Here is an 18,074-nt window from a genome sequence, read left to right as displayed (position 1 = left end):
GTTCCACACCGAGGTGGTGAGCAAGGCTTGGGGATGGATGAAGGATAATAAACCAATTGGAGCAAGCTCACACTTGGAGAAGATGGAATGATGGAAACAAGCCTGAAGGCAAAGGTATATGTTAGGGGTTTTTATTTTCATCGACCAAGACACAATAGAGTGCATGGTCGGGTTTAGGATAGATAGCCATACTATTAAAAAAGGAAGTCTAAAGTTTAATCGGTTATCTAAGTGCCATTAGCTAGAGGGCACAAACACAATTTATATATCCTAAATAAATCTCTAAGCTACAAATCAATAAATTATACGTCACGTTGCAACGGCGTAGACATATTTGCTTGTCAGACAGGAAACGGAAACGACCAAACACTGAGTTCGGATAATCGGATCCACTCTTTCCCGCGCTTTCATTTCCTCCCTTCATGTTCAGCGTATTTACAAGGCGTCAACACAGGGTCCACGTGTCAGGGCAGAGTGGCCATCGATACAGACCTTGCTAGATACGCACGTGGCTCGCTCAAAGCGACAGCATCCGGTGTACGCTCTGCTTGGATGACGCCTCCGGCGTCAAGTAAGGCACGATGTACTTCTTCATGTCGCTTCTGGAGATACGCAGGTGACCTCCAGGCACAGACACGAATTTAACGCGCCCAGCCTCGTCCAGGGTCCTCAAGCCAATCCAATCTTCCGTATACAGCTTCGTCTATGCACACGGTGAGCGAATGCGTTTTCTTAGTATGAGAGTCACAGAGTGAGACACAAAATAAAATTGCCAGAACATCGCAATGAGAATAATCTACGCCATTTTATGCACCACTGCACTAGTACGAGTTAACCAAAGAAAGCAAGCTACGCCTAACTCATGACGGTATAAGGAGGAACAATCACCTCTTGAGGGGGCAGAACTGGGCTAAAGGCTCCATCAGGGTAATAACCAAACCATGCTGTTTCCCGAGGTATTAATACTGCATCATCCTCAAACTGGAGCAGTTTAAAAGGATAATAATTTTAGCAACCTTCAGCAGAAGCATCTCAAAATTTGGAATACACAAGACAGAGAGAAGTTTGAGAACATGCATGTGTTAGCTGTGTCTATTATTGATAGATTATTTATAACGATTAAACAAAGAAGCCATGTTATAGTAGATGCTTGGTGTTTATACAAAACTAGAAGCATACCCCGCGCTACTACGAGACTTTCTCAAAAATAAAATCGTTGCATGTATGAGTTTGACCTACATGTTCTTGTATAGATTCTTGTCAAAATCAGGGCATGGCAATGTAAGAATTCAATAGAAAATTAAAAGAACTAGATCGAACATAATATGATGGACCGACAAAACAAATAACAATATATGCATGCCTTCTATATTTCTTATATGTTGAAAATAGTAATTGCACTTAGTGGAGGCGATGTGGATGGCTTGTATTAATAGGTTGAAAGTTTGTGGGCTGATGTGGCATTAGTGGGAGATGATATGGATAGTTAGTGAAAAATGATGTGGATGGCTTGCATGTTGAGATATAACTTGTAGTGTGGTTTGAAAAATATAAGAGATATAGATATAGATATAGATATAGATATAGATATAGATATAGATATAGATATAGATATAGATATAGATATAGATATAGATATAGATATAGATATAGATATAGATATAGATATAGATATAGATATAGATATAGATATAGATATAGATATAGATATAGATATAGATATAGATATAGATATAGATATAGATATAGATATAGATATAGATATAGATATAGATATAGATATAGATATAGATATAGATATAGATATAGATATAGATATAGATATAGATATAGATATAGATATAGATATAGATATAGATATAGATATAGATATAGATATAGATATAGATATAGATATAGATATAGATATAGATATAGATATTAGAGCCTTTTGTATATACATGTAAAGAATTATCTCATGAGACATGCATTTGGTCCAGGATATATTAATAAAGAGCTTTACAATGGTACATGTAAATCATAAAACTGTATATGAGATAAGCCAGCTTAAATGAACCAATCTTTGTTCAATTAGCATGCGCACATCTGCATATGGTAGCTTTGTTTGTTTTGGTTTCTGAGGCTAACAGGAACAACTATGTTTTCCTTTGTTTACTGCATTAGCTGAAGGACTAGGCTGTAATTGCCAACTCGGCACATGCTACGCTATGGAATATAAGGACCCAGAAAATGCAACATTTTATAAGTTCAAACTTACCATGATCAGTACCAAGTTTTCCAAGCTGCTGAATCTTTCTTTATAGGTAGTATTTCTTGCACTTGGGATCTCATTGTTAAGCTTTGGAAGAAATCTGCAACCCTTTAAATAATCTTCCATATCCTGAACAACAATCAAACATACCACCGTGTAAATAAAAAATAGCTACAATTTACTTTAGAGAAACATGGTAAAAACATCTAGTTTTGGATGTGAAACTTTAGGATTCATGAAATGAGGCATAAAGGTTTTGCAAGGTGTCATGCTTAGTCGTACATAACAAAAGCACCATCGCCAAACTGGACAAGAGACCCGAAGGGACACACCAAGTTCTAGTGGCTATTGTTTGAGTTAGTTATGTACAGGAGAGGGAGACTATATTCAGATTGTAGTCCTTGGGTTAATCACTCAAGAACTTAAACCCCAGTTCCTTTATTCCGTTGCCTTGTCCCAAGGCACCACATTACTACGGTGTCCAAGTTCAAGCACACGGTTCAGAGTCTCTGTCTGTGAATCAAGAACATAAGAACAAGAAAGAACACAGTCTGTAAACTTTTGATGTGATTAAGCTCACAAGTTAGAGTTGCACAAACCAATGAACTGTGACACATTAATCAAAGCAAAACACAAACCCAAACTTAGATGACGGTTACTAAATATATAGTGTTAGGGGACAAGGACCCCTAGACGCATCTTAATGGACCCCGACACTATACATGGCCAACGACCCAAAAAATGGTAATGCAGCACCCTTATAGATTCTGTACGTCCACTTGTTTCAACGATTTTTGTTGACTCGTAAGAACTGGTGCTATTGGAAAACTATCTCCTTAGCTTTTCGTGTATATGTAGAATATCGAAAAAAAAGAGTTTGTATGTGACTTGGGCGACAAGTGTGGGCTACTCCTAGAGTCCAAGGTGGACTTCAACACTTGGCTTGGATGCCTAAGTTGGTCTTCTAAGGAGATGGCCAATGGCTATGGACGTCCTAGTGGGGCGTGCTCTAACTTGGGCTAGGTCCCAAGGTGATTACAAGCCCCAAGGTCCCATAAAAGGTGATGTGGCATGTGGCAAAAACAACACCAACATGTCGTGATGATTTGTAGGTTTTGCCGACATGATATTGAGGTGGGACCAGATTCATTTGAACCATCAAGTATTCATGGGCCTCAATTGCACTCTACATGGAAGAGTTATGGCCTTCCCAATATAGTACTCTTAGGCTACCGGCGAAGTGAACCGAATGTTGGGTTTCAATGACCTTGTACTCCAAAATGGGTCTTGCGCATGGCGTATCTATGGCCCATTAGTTGTACAGGCCATAGAAAGTGTTTTTCCAAAGTGCACATCATCATCACCTTTGTTCCTAATAACATTGAAAGTATCAACATTAGGTAGCAACAAATTCTTATTGATATAGTTAGGGCGTGCACGAGGGCGTGCGACAGTACAGGGCCCAAAATTTGTAGGGGCCTCAAAAATATAGCTAATCAATAATATTTTTATACGTAGCTAATCAGTGATCAGTAATCAATATTTTGTGTTTAACTTTTCTACACATAGTTCATAATCCCCATGTCAACTCTAGAAATTGTTATGTTACTTTTATTTGACTTCATCTATATTGTTTGTCCATCCTTTTGACAACTCCGTTCCGATCCAACTCGCTGAGTCACATCTTCACTAGGTAGCTAGGGAATCTTGAGTCTAGTACTCCACTGCTAATATCAAAGTCCAAACTACGCAAAGTATTGAGAAGGTGTTGTATTGGCAAGTGCCAAACTATACTCCCTCTGTTCCTTTTTATCTGTTATTCTCACTTTTTGAGAAATCAAACATAGACTAAATATATAAATAAAGTATTGATATTTATAATATCTAATTCATATCATTAAATAGATCGTTAAATCTATTCTTATGATAAATTTATTAGGAGATACAAATATTGCTAATATTTTATATAAACTTAGCCATTACACAATACTACAGGTTGGTGTTATAGAATTTTATATATGATATCATTCTATTTTTGTAGACTATTAGAGCCTATTTTAGCGTTTAGAACAGAGCCTTAACTTTTGCCGGCATGGCCCTGGATATAGTTATGCAAACATAGGAAAGAGCTCACCTTATATTCAATGATCGTATCACTAGGTGTCATGTACTCATCATCTCTACCACTAACTCAGGTTGTTAAGCTTCTAGGTCGGGTTGTTAATTAGTTCTTCTAACAGGCGCAGATGTAATTAATCTTTAAATGGGGTGTGTCGATGCGGGTGTTGTAACACTATATTCTTCTATTCATGCAATAATATGCAGCTCTCTGTGTTTGAGAAAAAAAGAACTCTACTAGCAAACAACCACTGCAGGATACACCAAAAGGTAACTATTGTTGAAATACTATTTGTAACTATCAAGTACTCTAGTCCGTATAGGATCCATAGACACAAAACTCTTGCACGAGTTCATGATGTAACCTCCTAAGACTAGGTATCAGACTACACTATATAATGACAGTACATGGTGACAAGGAGGCTAAGCCGTTCCAACTGATTTCACAAATATATTGGACAAACCCTAGAGCACACTCTATACCATGCCAAGAAATGGAAGGGGGGAAAAGGAAGAACACTCACAGTGGGTATCTTTAGGTAGCCACTAGGGGCAAGATGTGCCTGTAATTTCACAACCCTCAATTAATTTACTTACTGCACAGAAAAGGCTGTCTAATGTCTTACAATAATAACTGCACTACTGCAGTACAAAAACTGTGACATTGCAGCACGAGCTATACAAACCTGCACATAATCTGAATATATCTCTGATTTAATCAGATCATCAATAAGAATACAGACAAACCCAGACTGCAAAGAAAGGAGAAAAAGTTCAGTAGCAGAACAACAACAACAACAACAACAACAACAACAATGACAATATGTAAACAATGCTGATTTCAAAATTCACCTCAGTACCAGAAACTGCATTATTAATACTAGGTAGAAAATATTTTGGGAAAAATGATTCTATACTATAGGCAGATACACATTCTTTAGATGATACCACTCAACTTGATAGGTTCACTTTAATGCCACTTAATTTATTCTTCTTGTGACTGTACCAATCAAAACTACCGTCTACCAAAGACTGCTTTTGAAGTTGTTGATACATCATTGACATGCCCTGACAAGGTCAAGCAGAGAGAACACCAATCACAGTGACTGACAGGTAGCTTTGGTGGTTTTTCTCACCGGTAGCAATTGCTCCTAGCTATGCATGGGGGAGAAGCTCCTGATCAAGTTGAAATTTTGATAGCATTAAGATGAGAGTCGAGGGTGGTCGGTTGTAGAAAATTGGGACTGCATTAATGAAGGCTGGTGGCATCAGAGATATGGCAATGCAAGTGCTAACTCCAATGATCAAGAATTTTAATGCACAATAATTTCATTAGATGCATACTCCCTCCATACCCGTAAAGAAAGTTGCTTAGGACAATGACACGGTCTCCAAAACCTAACTTTGACTCCTTGTTCTTATAAAAATATTTATCAAAAAGTGGTATATTATTTTATGAAAGTATTTTTCAAGACAAATCTATTCATATGGTTTTCACATTTTCAAACTCAACAACTTAAAAGTTATTCATGATTTATATTCTCAATGTTTGATCCAAACCTTGTCCAAAACGAGTTTCTTTACGGGTATGGAGGGAGTACTCTGTTACTTAGCATTTATTGATCCTAGACTCTCACTTCATTTAGCCTAGGCATTAATTTGTGTGGTTGTATCAATTGGATGTTGCATGAGAGAAGTAGGATTTCTTGATTCCATGCTTGTGAATTCATCTTATTCAGTTATAGCTCCTCCCAGGACTGGGCCATTGTTTTAACTGAATAAGATGACAGTTGTTTCTTGATGTAGGTTGTCATCTTATTCAGCTATTTCTCGATTACATTTCTGCTAGTTGATTCCTTATGCTCCTCATCTTATTCAGTTATATCTCCCCATTACTTGTTTTATGTAGTTTGTCATTTAGCCAAGGCATCAAGAAGTTTTCCCATGGAAATGCACCCATAAAATGTCAATTACTATAGCATTTGATAAACAGGTATGCAGTCACTACAAGTAAATATGTGAAAAACTAATGCATGAACTCCTTGTTCTATGTATGTAGAGCTAAAATATTAATCCTGGACCAGACTGAGTGCAGTTAAGTGTTGCATCATGCGGTGCCTACTAACAGCAACCTAGCAAGCATAATTTACTCATTGTTTATATCAATACATTGGTTAATGAATTGTAAGTATACATTGGTTAATAAATTTATCATAGCACATACTCACTGCACATGGAAAAAAATCTCTCATTTATATCTGATGGTACTGCAAACTCAGATTGCTACTGTTAGAACAATGATCTAAAAAGAAGGATAAATTGGAAAGAATGGAGCAAGCTTACACCACAAAGTGGCACTGAAGCTGTACCAGCATGAGGACCCCCAATTGATATGAAATTCTTGACCTATCCCAAAAAGGAAGTTAAAACAAGTAGAGTATACAGACCACGAAGGGATCAATCATCAGTTGGAATAACAAGAACAACAGTAACAGGTACCACACATATTCTAGTGAAACATATTAACAGATAAGCAAGTTAGCTCAGTTGTTGATAAATAACAGGAAGCAAAGAACAAAAATCAGCTCACCAGAGGTCCACCATCACAGTACTCAATTACAGCCCTGCCAATTAAGTTCCCCTACAAAAGGAATAGATGGGATAGGGTCAGAAAATATAACTCCCAAACCCCAGTCAGCATTAATAACCTCAGAATCTAGCGAGAGTATAACAGCAAATCAGCAATCAGTGAAACTTCCTGCTAAACTAACAAGCCAATTCTCAGAGCACACTCCAAACTTATGTGAACTAAAGCGGTTTTGTCCAATAGTTTTTACAAATAGTTACAAGAAGTTCACAGACAGCATTACTACAAGTCAGTTATGATGCCTGAAAACCTCTTATTGGTAGTAACACTTCTTATTTAATTATCTAGATTTCATAGCTTTGCGTCAACCAAGACAGTGAAGAAATTTGCATTTCCCAGAAACAGAATTAAAATAAAGAGACAGGAGCAGCAGAAAAGTACATCAAGAATAGATGACATTTGAAATTATTGTCGTGAATCACAAATAGCACAGCACCACAAACATACCTGAGACAGGCCAACTATATTGTAACCTTCACTGAGCTCTTTCATTTTCTTGACCTGGAAAACAAATTCCAGAAATGGTACAGAACCTTGATGACTCGGTGTACAATTGAGAAAAGCAGAAGATGTTGCATCACCTTCTTGCAAACCGTATTTGCCTATAGATGAAAGTAAGATATGAGTATAATGGGGGGAAATCTATCAATTTTTTTGGGTGAGAGAGATAGAGAGAGAAAGAGGGAGAGGCAAATGCCTGCTCCAAGTACAAAGGAGAGGCTGTAGCTTGCTCCCAAACACACCCGTCTCTACAAAAAAAGATGCACCACACACACCATAAAAAATTTATCCAGTTACAACTCTAAGTAAGAAACAAACCTGCTCTTGAAGTGGCATCAACCAAGAGTCCCATGCTCCTCTTCCAATTTCACTGAGCAACACAATTTCCATTATTAAAGTCAAGAACAAGCACACTATCAGTTTTTTTTTTTAAAAAAAAAAGGAAAACAAAGGATTGACACAGTGCCCATTGTAGGTCTTCTTTTAGATAATAGATATTATATATAAAGATAAAGAAAGTTGAGGCATCAATGCTATAGTAATCACTTGATATTAATGGCAAAGCAAACTAAATACTAACAACAGATCAGATGTAAACAACTAAATATCAAGGCAAATGTGAGATAAAACACCGAAATAGAAAACAGAGTTCACATATGGTATTTGTTGTCTTCTACAGATCAGCCATGAAGACACGACCTATCACTAAAGCTGTTTTCAACTTCTTTTGATGAAAATGCATTAAAAAAACTTCTTTTGGTAAAATTGCATACAGGATTACTTTCATTATTGAATTTAGGATTACAAATACATAGCTAAAGCAATCTTCCAACATAACAGTTTTAACATGTTATGGTAAATTTTCCAATACATTCCATCAGCTTCGACAGAATATTGGAATATAATCCTAATGAGATTCTCTTTTTAGGAAAGACAACTGAAGGAAGATATATTGAATCAATCTTGGATTACAAAGGAGGGATTACATATATATATAGAGAGGGAGTAACCAAGGAGCCAAGGTGTGAAACCAGCTCTTGGAATCTAGAGAAAGTAGCTAATAACTATGGCACATAAGTGCCCAGGCGCAGCACACAGATGCCAAGGCGTCTGCACAGTTACAGAGTCATATTAAATGCTAACACGCCCCCGCAGTCGAAGCTTCGGAAGGCCGAACGTTGAGACTGGAGCGGAACTCGGTGAAGACAGAGGAGGGCAGCCCCTTGGTGAAGACGTCGGCGAACTGCGAGGTCGTTGGAACATGGAGAACACGAACGTCACCGATGGCAACCCGTTCCCGCACGAAGTGAAGATCAATTTCCACATGCTTGGTGCGTTGGTGTTGAACAGGATTGGAGGACATGTAGATAGCGCTGACATTGTCGCAGTACACCAGAGTTGTCTTGCGTAGAGGAGCATGAAGCTCAGTTAACAACTGACGGATCCAAGTGGCCTCAGCAACTGCATTGGCGACGACGCGATACTCAGCCTCGGCACTGGAACGAGAGACAGTGGGCTGGCGTTTGGAGGACCAAGAAACCAGATTGTCTCCCAAGAAAACAGCATATCCTGAAGTAGAACGGCGAGTGTCCGGACAGCCAGCCCAATCGGCGTCTGAGTAGACCACCAAGTTGTCCTGAGCACAGGGACGCACGTGGAGACCCATATGAAGAGTGCCACTGATATAGCGTAGGATACGCTTGAGAGCAGAGAGGTGGGGTTCCCGTGGATCATGCATATGAAGACAGACTTGCTGAACAGCGTAGGCAATATCCGGTCGGGTGAAGGTGAGATATTGGAGAGCGCCTGCAAGACTCCTGAAGTCTGTAGGGTCAGCCACGGGATCACCATCAGCAGATAGCTTAGGGTTAAGGTCCACGGGAGTGGAGCAAGGTTTGCAGGCAGCCATCCCAGCACGCTCAAGGATGTCAATCATATATTGGCGCTGAGAGAGGAAAAGCCCATTGCTGGAGCGCTGAACCTCCATGCCAAGAAAATGATGACGGGGACCGAGGTCCTTCATAGAGAATTCTTGTTGAAGGGCATCAGTGAGGCGCCAAAGTAGAGCATCTGAGGAGGCTGTCAAAATGATATCATCCACATAGAGAAGAAGGTATGCCATTTCCTTGCCGTGATGATGGATAAATAAGGAGGCATCTGTCTTGGCTTCAACAAATCCCAGCTGTAGAAGATGAGAGGCAAATCTGCTGTACCAGGCACGGGGAGCCTGCTTAAGACCGTAGAGAGATCGATTGAGCCGGCACACATAATCTGGGTGAGTGGAGTCCTCAAAGCCTGAAGGCTGGGCACAGTAAACAGTTTCAGACAGATTTCCTTGCAGGAAAGCATTGTTGACATCCAGTTGATGAATAGACCAGGAACGGGAGAGAGCCAAAGACAGAACAGTGCGGACTGTAGCAGGTTTAACCACAGGACTGAAAGTCTCAGAGAAATCAATTCCAGGTCATTGTGTAAATCCCCGAAGAACCCAACGAGCTTTGTAACGCTCAAGAGAACCACCAGCTGTAAACTTGTGTTTGAAAACCCACTTGCCGGTGACCACATTGCACTGAGGTGGCCGAGGGATTAAATCCCATGTCTTGTTGGCTAAAAGAGCGGAGTGCTCTGCTTCCATGGCAGCACGCCAATTGGGATCAGTGAGGGCAGTACGGTAAGTCCGAGGAATCGGAGATAGCGGTGCAGCCTGGTACAGGGCGGGTAGGTGGATGCCACGCTTAGCCCTGGTGATCATAGTATGCTGATTGGATATGGGGTTGACTGGGACAGCCCCTTTGGGAAGTGGTGCTGCTGGTGCTGCTGGTGGTGGAGAGGGAGCAGCAGAAGGAGGGTTGGGAGGTGATGCAGGTGGTGGTGCGGGCGCTGATGGAGGCTAGTGGGGACGTCTGCTATAAACCTGACCGAAGCGTCGATCAGGAGGAGGGGCAGCAGCAGCGCGTCGCGTATAAACCTGGCCAAAACGCTGTGGGGCGTGGACAGGGGTGCTGGTAGGCACTGATGGAGCAGGAACAGGAGTGCTGGTGGGCGAAGAAAACCCAGTAGGCACGGCGAGGGGTTCTGGAGACCCAGCCCTGTCAAGTTGGGCGGCACCAAGGGAATTCTGGACACAGTTAGAGCTTGTTCGGGGTGTGGCCATAGCATCAGAGGAACCTGCAGGTAATGAACAGGGTGACGATGGAAAGGGAAGATACACCGGGTTAGAGGGGTCATCTAAAAAATTATAGTCAACTCTAGTGAAGGAGGGAGATTCCGAGAAAGGAAAGGAGGTTTCGTCAAAAACAACATGACGAGAGATGATTATGCGATTGGTGTGGCGATCAAGGCAAAGATAGCCCTTGTGATGTGGGGAGTAACCAAGAAAAACGCATAAGGTGGAGCGAGGAGAAAGTTTGTTGGTGGCTGTGGCAGTGAGGTTAGGATAACACTTACACCCGAAAACGCGCAAGTGGACATAGGATGGTGGCTTGCCGAAAAGGGAGAGGTGAGGTGTGGAGAAGTTGAGCGTTTTCGTGGGTAGAATGTTGAGTAAGTAAGAGGCAGTGCTAAGGGCTGCTGCCCAGAAGCGAGGAGGGACGCTGGCCTGGAATAAGAGGCAACGGACAGTCTCATTGATGGTGCGGATCATGCGTTCAGCCTTGCCATTCTGGGACGAGGTATAAGGACAGGACATGCGTAGATGAATGCCGTTAGCGAGAAAGAAAGTTCGGGAACTTGAGTTGTTGAACTCAAGACCATTGTCGCACTGAATGCCCTGTACAGTAACTCCAAACTGAGTGCGAACATAGGCAAAGAAATCAGATAGAGTGGGGAAGGTGTCAGACTTTTTGCGTAAGGGAAAAGTCCAAACATAGTGAGAAAAATCATCAATAATGACAAGGTAGTACTGATGTCCTAAAACACTAGTAATAGGTGAAGTCCATAAATCACAGTGAATTAATTGGAAAGAGTGTGTAGCACGTGATGACGAAGTCTGGAAGGGGAGGCGAACATGGCGCCCGAGTTGACACGCATGACACAGGGTATCACAAGAGCCTTTATTACATGAAATAGCTGAAGTAGAAGCTAATCTAGACAAGGCTTCGTGACCAGGGTGTCCAAGACGTTGATGCCAAAGAGTGGAGGAGGTTGCTGCAAGGAATCCTGATGCCGGAAGCTGTAGGGGGTATAGGGGTCCCGAGCTGTTACATCGGACGAGCTCTCTCCGTGTGGGAAGATCCTTAACAGAGCAACCAAAAGGGTCAAATTTCACAGAACAGTTATTGTCAGTGGTGAAACGACGGACAGAAACAAGGTTTTTAATGAGATTGGGGGAAACAAGGACGTTGTTTAGATTAAAATTGTAAGGAAGGTGAGTGGTGCCGGTGGCAGTGACAGGAAGTAAATTGCCATTGCCAACAACAATAGAAGAGGGAGAATGAGCGGGAGGGGGGGAGAAGGAAGAGAGAATACCAGTGTCGGACGCCATGTGGCTGGTAGCACCGGTGTCGAAGTACCAGTCCCGCTGTGGCGGTTGAGTGAGAGACATAGTCTCAAAGCTTGCTGCAAGGGCCTGCTGATCCCAACCAGGAGGTGGAGGAGATTGTGGAGGTGGGACAGGGGCGAGAGGAGGGACGCCCCAGTGGCCAGCCCATTGGGCGGGTGGACCAGCAACATAGGCCTGATGCGTAGGTGGCGCCGGTGCATGAGGAGGAGTAGGAGCCCGGGGACCAGGCCACATATAGATGGACCCAGTCCACGGATTGTAGTAGTTGGTCGTAGGAGCCGCAGGGGGAGCCCCGGTGTTGCCAGGCATGCCCCTGAAGCCGGAGCCACTCCGGATTGACCGCCGCCACCACCTCTGTTATGGCGCCTACCGCCACGTTTGCCGCGAGGGTGTCCATAGTTGTTGTTGCCGCCACCGCCCTGCTGTTGTAGTTGCGGGGGCGGGTGTGGCTGCTGTTGGTGAGGAAGAGCAGCAGACTTGGAGCCACCAGAGCCTCCCAGGGCAGCGAGAGCAGTGGCTGGAGGAGTCTTGGCCATGGTAAGTTCCTCAAGGCGAGCTCATCCCGTACTTGTAGAAACGTAGGGAGAGGAGTGGTGCGGCGCAAATGAATGCCGATGGCGGTGAACCGTTCACTCAGGCCCCGAATGATGTTGAGAACCAAGGTCGCCTCAGAGATGGGCTGGCCAAGGTCCCGAAGATCATCAGCTTTGCGCTTGAATTGGCGACAGTAGTCGTCGACTGAGAGGTCCCCTTGATAGAAAATGCGGAATTCTTGATCAGCATACAGAGCGCGCGTGGTTCGATTCCCAAGGAACTGGGACTCGATTGCGAGCCAGATAGTACGGGCAGAGGCACCACACTCGGAGACGATGTCGACGAGGTCGTCGGAGATGGCATCGAGAAGCCAGGTGCGGACGACGCAATTCATCCTGACCCAGGAAGGAGACCCAGGGGTGACGACGTTGGAGAGGACATGGGACTCCAGTGAGTACTTGCCGAGGACATTGAGGAAGGACGTCTTCCAGCGAGCATAGAAGGGCGAGGTGACGTCGAGGAGCAGAGGTACCAGAGTGCGGATGTTCTGGACCGAAACTGCTTGAGCATGGAGGTTGAGGATGACTTTGGCCTCTTGTTGAAGAAGGGCGTCGTCGAGGCCACTGCCGCTGCCTTCAGAGTCATCATCGCTGACGTGCACGGAGACATCGTCGCGAGGAGGGGCAGCGGCAGCACGGGCCGCGGCTGCACGCGCCTAGGCGGAGCGAAGACGAGCAGAGGCGGCGTCGATTTCCGCCTGGGCGGCCGCGGCCTCGCGTTCGGCTGCTTCCGCGGTCGCGAGGGCAGCGGTGCGGGCCTCCTGCGCGATGCGGGCCTCCTGCGCGCGGGCCTCCTGCGCGGCGCGCTCGGTGGCGTCGTCAGCACCGAGAAGGGACATGGCGAGCAAAGCTGAGCGCGCACGGATGCAGCGCGGGCAGGGCAGCACGGGCGCGCGTGAAGCAGCGCCGGAAGGGGAGAGGGAGCGCGCATGGAGCAGCGCAGGGCAGAGGAAGTTTAGTCTCTTGATACCATGAAGAAAGATATATTGAATCAATCTTGGATTACAAAGGAGGGATTACATATATATATAGAGGGAGTAACCAAGGAGCCAAGGTGTGAAACCAGCTCTTGGGATCTAGAGAAAGTAGCTAATAACTATGGCACATAAGTGCCCAGGCGCAGCACACAGGTGCCAAGGCGTCTGCACAGTTACAGAGTCATATTAAATGCTAACAACAACAAAGTTCAAATTACATTTTTTATATATTACCCCCAAACATTCATCCTGAAATTGCAGAGAAAAATAACAAACAAAACCAGGCAAGAGTCCATCGCATAACAAAATGTATCTAAAGAGATTCCTTGGCATATATGTAGCACTACAGTTTGTTTATTTATACTTGTAAAAAGAAAGCCAAACAAAAAATGTATTTAGATGAAAGCACCTGGTCATGATAAATGTACAAGGGAAATAACAAACTATCTACATAAAAATAACAAATAATCCACACAAATGTGTTAGAATATAAGTTAGTTTCTTTTTTATCTATACATGGAAACCCACGTATACCTAAATTAGGAACATATATTTATTGGTGTATACATGCAAAACAAACAAACAATCAATATATAAATTCTAGACACTAGAGCGTTACCACAAAACAAAATTCACTCTACATGCCCTGAAATTCCTACATGAACAGGTAAAAAAGCCATTTATTCCAAAGCACAATACCAGCAACATCAAGTCTATATTCCCGACCACCATTTACTCTTCTCTAACAACACAACAGACGCACCAGATGTAGGATGATGTTTGGGTGGGACTTGGGAGAATGTTCTTTGAAAATTGCTTATCCCATAACTTTTGGTATATGTGAAGGCCCGAAAAGTTCTACTGTTGCAGAAGCAAACAGAAGAAACTGGAATTGAATTTCAGGAGGAGGTTTGGACAAGCAGAGTGAGTGGAGTAGACTACAATGCAGGACATCTTGGAGGAGGGGTTTAAATGATTAGTGAGATGAAGTAATCTGGAAACTGGGAAATTTTCTACCAGATGTTTGTACGGGATTGATCACATTTGGTGGATTGATTGATAAAAGAAATATTGATACCGGGCAAACCAAGTTGCCACCAGAAATTCAAATATTTTTGCGGATGATTTGGCATGATAAGATCCAAACAGCTGATCAGCTGGTAAAGAGGAATCTATGTGGGGAGGAGGAAAGTTTGGACCATGGTTTCTTCATATGTCCAGTGGCAGTGACAACTTGGTGTTGAGTCAGAGATAGTTTCCATTGGGCTAATGTCCCTGTTGGTCTCCAGTACTTCACTGAAGAACATATGGGAACTGCAGGGAGGAAGGAGAGTCAGTGGAATATTTTCTCTTAGCTGGAGTTCGTTTGTCCTTGTGGAAAACTATGGTTGATTGGGTTTTTAGTAACTCATTGGTTAAATCCCCCAAGGTTTCGCAAGGTGCTTCCCTTTCTTCAGGTCTGGAGGCTTCTTTGGAAGGAGGCATATCAAGCACAGGTGGAGCTTAAGATGATCAAGATGAATGCCTTTCTTCAGGTCTGGAGGCTTCTTTGGGAAAAAAACATATCAAGCACAGGTGGAGCATAAGATGATCAAGATGAAGGAGGCATTAGTAGCATGGTGATTGGCGATTTGGCATCGTTCTTTTGCTGGCTTGTAGCTTGGCCTTCTTTTAGCTGTGTGCTTCATTTTTTCTTCTCTGTTCTACTAAGTCTGTTTTAGTTTCCAAGTTGATTGTTTGGATCACATGTTCTATCAAGAACAAGATCTAGTTAAAGAAGATTTGAGGCTAACCACTTAATACTCCATTTGTCTAGATAGCAGAAAACGTGGATAACCAAAAGTATGATTTTGCTAAACTCCACCTGGTTTTTAGAAACCGACTCCCAGACCTCCTGTTTTGTGTCACATGCTTCTTCTTCTTCTTCTTCTTTTTCTTCCGTCTAAAATGAGAGAAAAGTGATTTGGTGCGATGTAATGGGTCTCCACAAACACTCGTTTTAGTCTACAAATACATAAGCCTGGATCTAGCTAAGTAAAAACCTAAACCAAATTTCCTTAAAAACACGACAAAACCTGTTTTGTGGAAACTTAGGGGTATTATTTTCTTTGTAACGGACGGAGTGAGTCAATGTCTGATTCTGGTAGCCACTGTACCAAGTACCTTTGATGTAACATGTACATGTTTTTGCCAGCATAAGGCTGTCTCCAACAGGAGACTCATTTGGTAACCCAAACCTAAAATGGGTCTCTAACAGCAACTCCAACAGTTTGATAAAAGTACTTGGCATCCTAAGATTTTTGCCAAAACCACAAAAAACAGCCTCCAACAAGTTGACAAAACTATTTGGCAAATTTGTGAGCTTGGCAAAATTTCCCCTTCACTTGGCAAATATGCCAAGTCCTCCATCACTTGGCATTATGTGTATCCAATTTGCCAACTAGTTTTGCCAACTTGTTGGAGGCTCAATTTTGTGATTTTGGCAAAAATCCTAGATGCCAAGTTCTTTTGCCAAGCCCAAATAACAAATTGTTGGAGAAGGCTTCTTTTTTCACTTGGCATTTGGTTTTGAGACTTGGCAAAACTATAGATTTGTCAAGTGAATTTTAGCAAACTATTGGAGTTGCTCTAACATAATACCTATAGCCTCCTATAGCCTCCAACAGAGTACTCATACAGAAGACCCATTTTGGGTATCATACAGAAGACCCATTTTGGGTATTAGGAGAGGCATAACCCAAATTTGGGTATCCTCTCTCCTCGAGACTCATTTACATAGAGTGTTGTCTTTGAAGTCTTGTTGTTGGAGAAGACTAAAAATAGGTATGGAACCTTTTACCTGTAGCACTACCCAAAGGACAAATGGGTCTTGTATTTTGGGTGACGATTGTTGGAGATAGTCTAAGCTTTGTGCCTTTCGATCTATATAAAAGTCGGACCAAGAGCCTCTTGGTCAAAAATAAATAAATAAACAAAAATAGGAACGCAGAAAATCCTAAAACTCGTACCGCGGGCCCCTCTTTGTATCTAGTCTAAGCTTTGTGCCTTTCGATCTATATAAAAGTCGGACCAAGAGCCTCTTGGTCAAAAATAAATAAATAAACAAAAATAGGAACGCAGAAGATCCTAAAACTCGTACCGCGGGCCCCCTCTTTGTATCTAAAAAACCAAATCAAAACAACATAATTCACTAATTCAGAGAGACAAGCCATACATGCAGTAACCTTTGGAGCCGGACCACTCCCCAAGCATCTCGGTGAAGGATGCCAGCCCATCGTTGCCGCACTCGTCGCCAATCCCTGCACGCACACGCACCCCGGGCACAGCCAACCATAAGGAACGAACCTAATCTAAGACCAAAATAAGCAGAATCGAAGCGAGGCACGCGAAACCCCAACCGTGCAGGACGACGAAGGGCACGCCGGAGGCCACCGGGGCGAGCACGGGAAGGAGTACGAGGAGAAGAACGGCGACGGCGCGAGGTGGGTCCATCGGCGTCCGCGGCAGGGAGGGGAGCTAGGGCTTCGCCTTCGCGTCCCGCACCCGCCGCCCTCTCTCGGAGTCCGGCGGAGCGGAAAAGGGATTTGGGTCTCTCCTGAGCTCTCTCCCCAGAGCGAGAGAACCAAAGCGAGAGCGAGAGGCGGTTGGGTACCGTTGTCTGGTGGGGCCCGCACGTCAGCAGTGGACGGGTTGGTGTGCTCTGTGCTGGGCTGTACTCCAGTGGTCTGGTAGTTGGCGTGTTTGGCGTTGATGACGCCTTAACGCCTGAGCGAGAGCGGGCAAACTTTTGCAAATTGCAATGGCCCAGCCCAACAAAGCCTGGCACGCGGGGCCCATACTGTACAGAACCACTCACGTTACAGAGCCTGAAAGGCGGGACCCACGTTCCTTCCCTTCCATTTTAGATCAACACATTCTTCTCAGAAAAAAAAGGGATCAACACATCAACCACGTTGCTTGCAAGAGAAGGTCACGCTTTGCCTATTCTCCAAGTTTGTGGGGATTTTAATCATGATAAATTGCTAAAAAAGGAAGCTGATATGCTCATATGCAGAGTGTGATAACAAAGGGACAATGAAATAATTAAATTAGCAAACTGGTTTATCACAAACATATGACCGAACATCTTTTATGCAACAAAAAACATCACCTATGCTTGAAACCTTCCAACCACAAGTTGTCCAATCTTCTACAATAAAAATATACTTGTTGCAATTAGTACAATAGAACATTAAACCTATTGTCTCAACATCAATATATCAAAGGGCACATGCATTTTGTTAAAGTGCAAAAGGTGTTCACACATCATAGCACTAGAAAATGTGCGGAATGCAAATCGTCAAAAATGCAAGCACCAAACAGTTCGACATCAGCAATAATGCAAGCGCCGAACAATCTCACAACAATGATGAAAAGCGTATTAGGTCGCAGATAGCAAAAACATGAGCATTGGGTAGTCTTACAATGGTGACAATGTACACACTGA

At 43.1% G+C, this 18,074-nt stretch overlaps 1 protein-coding gene across 6 annotated transcripts; it reads right to left on the bottom strand.

The window, feature by feature from the left end:
* Positions 215-17,266, bottom strand: LOC8058070 (palmitoyl-protein thioesterase 1). Of its 6 annotated transcripts, XM_021450190.1 has the most exons (13): positions 16,987-17,260; positions 16,803-16,887; positions 15,453-15,530; positions 7,836-7,887; positions 7,598-7,618; positions 7,464-7,517; positions 6,960-7,010; positions 6,713-6,775; positions 5,056-5,121; positions 4,894-4,932; positions 2,258-2,380; positions 889-981; positions 215-703 (listed from the first exon to the last, which is right to left on the bottom strand). In XM_021450190.1, the coding sequence occupies exons 1-13, from the start codon at positions 17,078-17,080 to the stop codon at positions 518-520; spliced, it is 1,005 nt and encodes a 334-aa protein (XP_021305865.1). In that variant the 5' UTR covers positions 17,081-17,260; the 3' UTR covers positions 215-517. The 6 variants fall into 6 exon arrangements, with proteins under 6 accessions (XP_021305865.1, XP_021305885.1, XP_021305868.1 ...); XM_021450210.1 differs by lacking the exon at positions 889-981 and having other exon boundaries at positions 16,987-17,266; XM_021450193.1 differs by lacking the exon at positions 7,598-7,618 and having other exon boundaries at positions 16,987-17,261.

Source organism: Sorghum bicolor, chromosome 1 (assembly GCF_000003195.3).
Source record: "Sorghum bicolor cultivar BTx623 chromosome 1, Sorghum_bicolor_NCBIv3, whole genome shotgun sequence".
Lineage (NCBI taxonomy): Eukaryota > Viridiplantae > Streptophyta > Magnoliopsida > Poales > Poaceae > Sorghum > Sorghum bicolor.
Note: the sequence above shows the minus strand (reverse complement) of the source record. Positions and strands in the feature narration are given on the sequence as shown.

Bases quoted from the DNA above. Each gene is read 5' to 3' on its own strand.
- LOC8058070 (XM_021450190.1), bottom strand. From the start codon at position 17,080: ATGGACCCACCTCGCGCCGTCGCCGTTCTTCTCCTCGTACTCCTTCCC. The intron at 7,619-7,835 runs GTTTGTTTCTTA...TTTCATCTATAG, and splicing joins TGATGCCACTTCAAGAGCAG to GCAAATACGGTTTGCAAGAA. The intron at 982-2,257 runs GTAAGTTTGAAC...AAACTGCTCCAG, and splicing joins AAAACTTGGTACTGATCATG to TTTGAGGATGATGCAGTATT.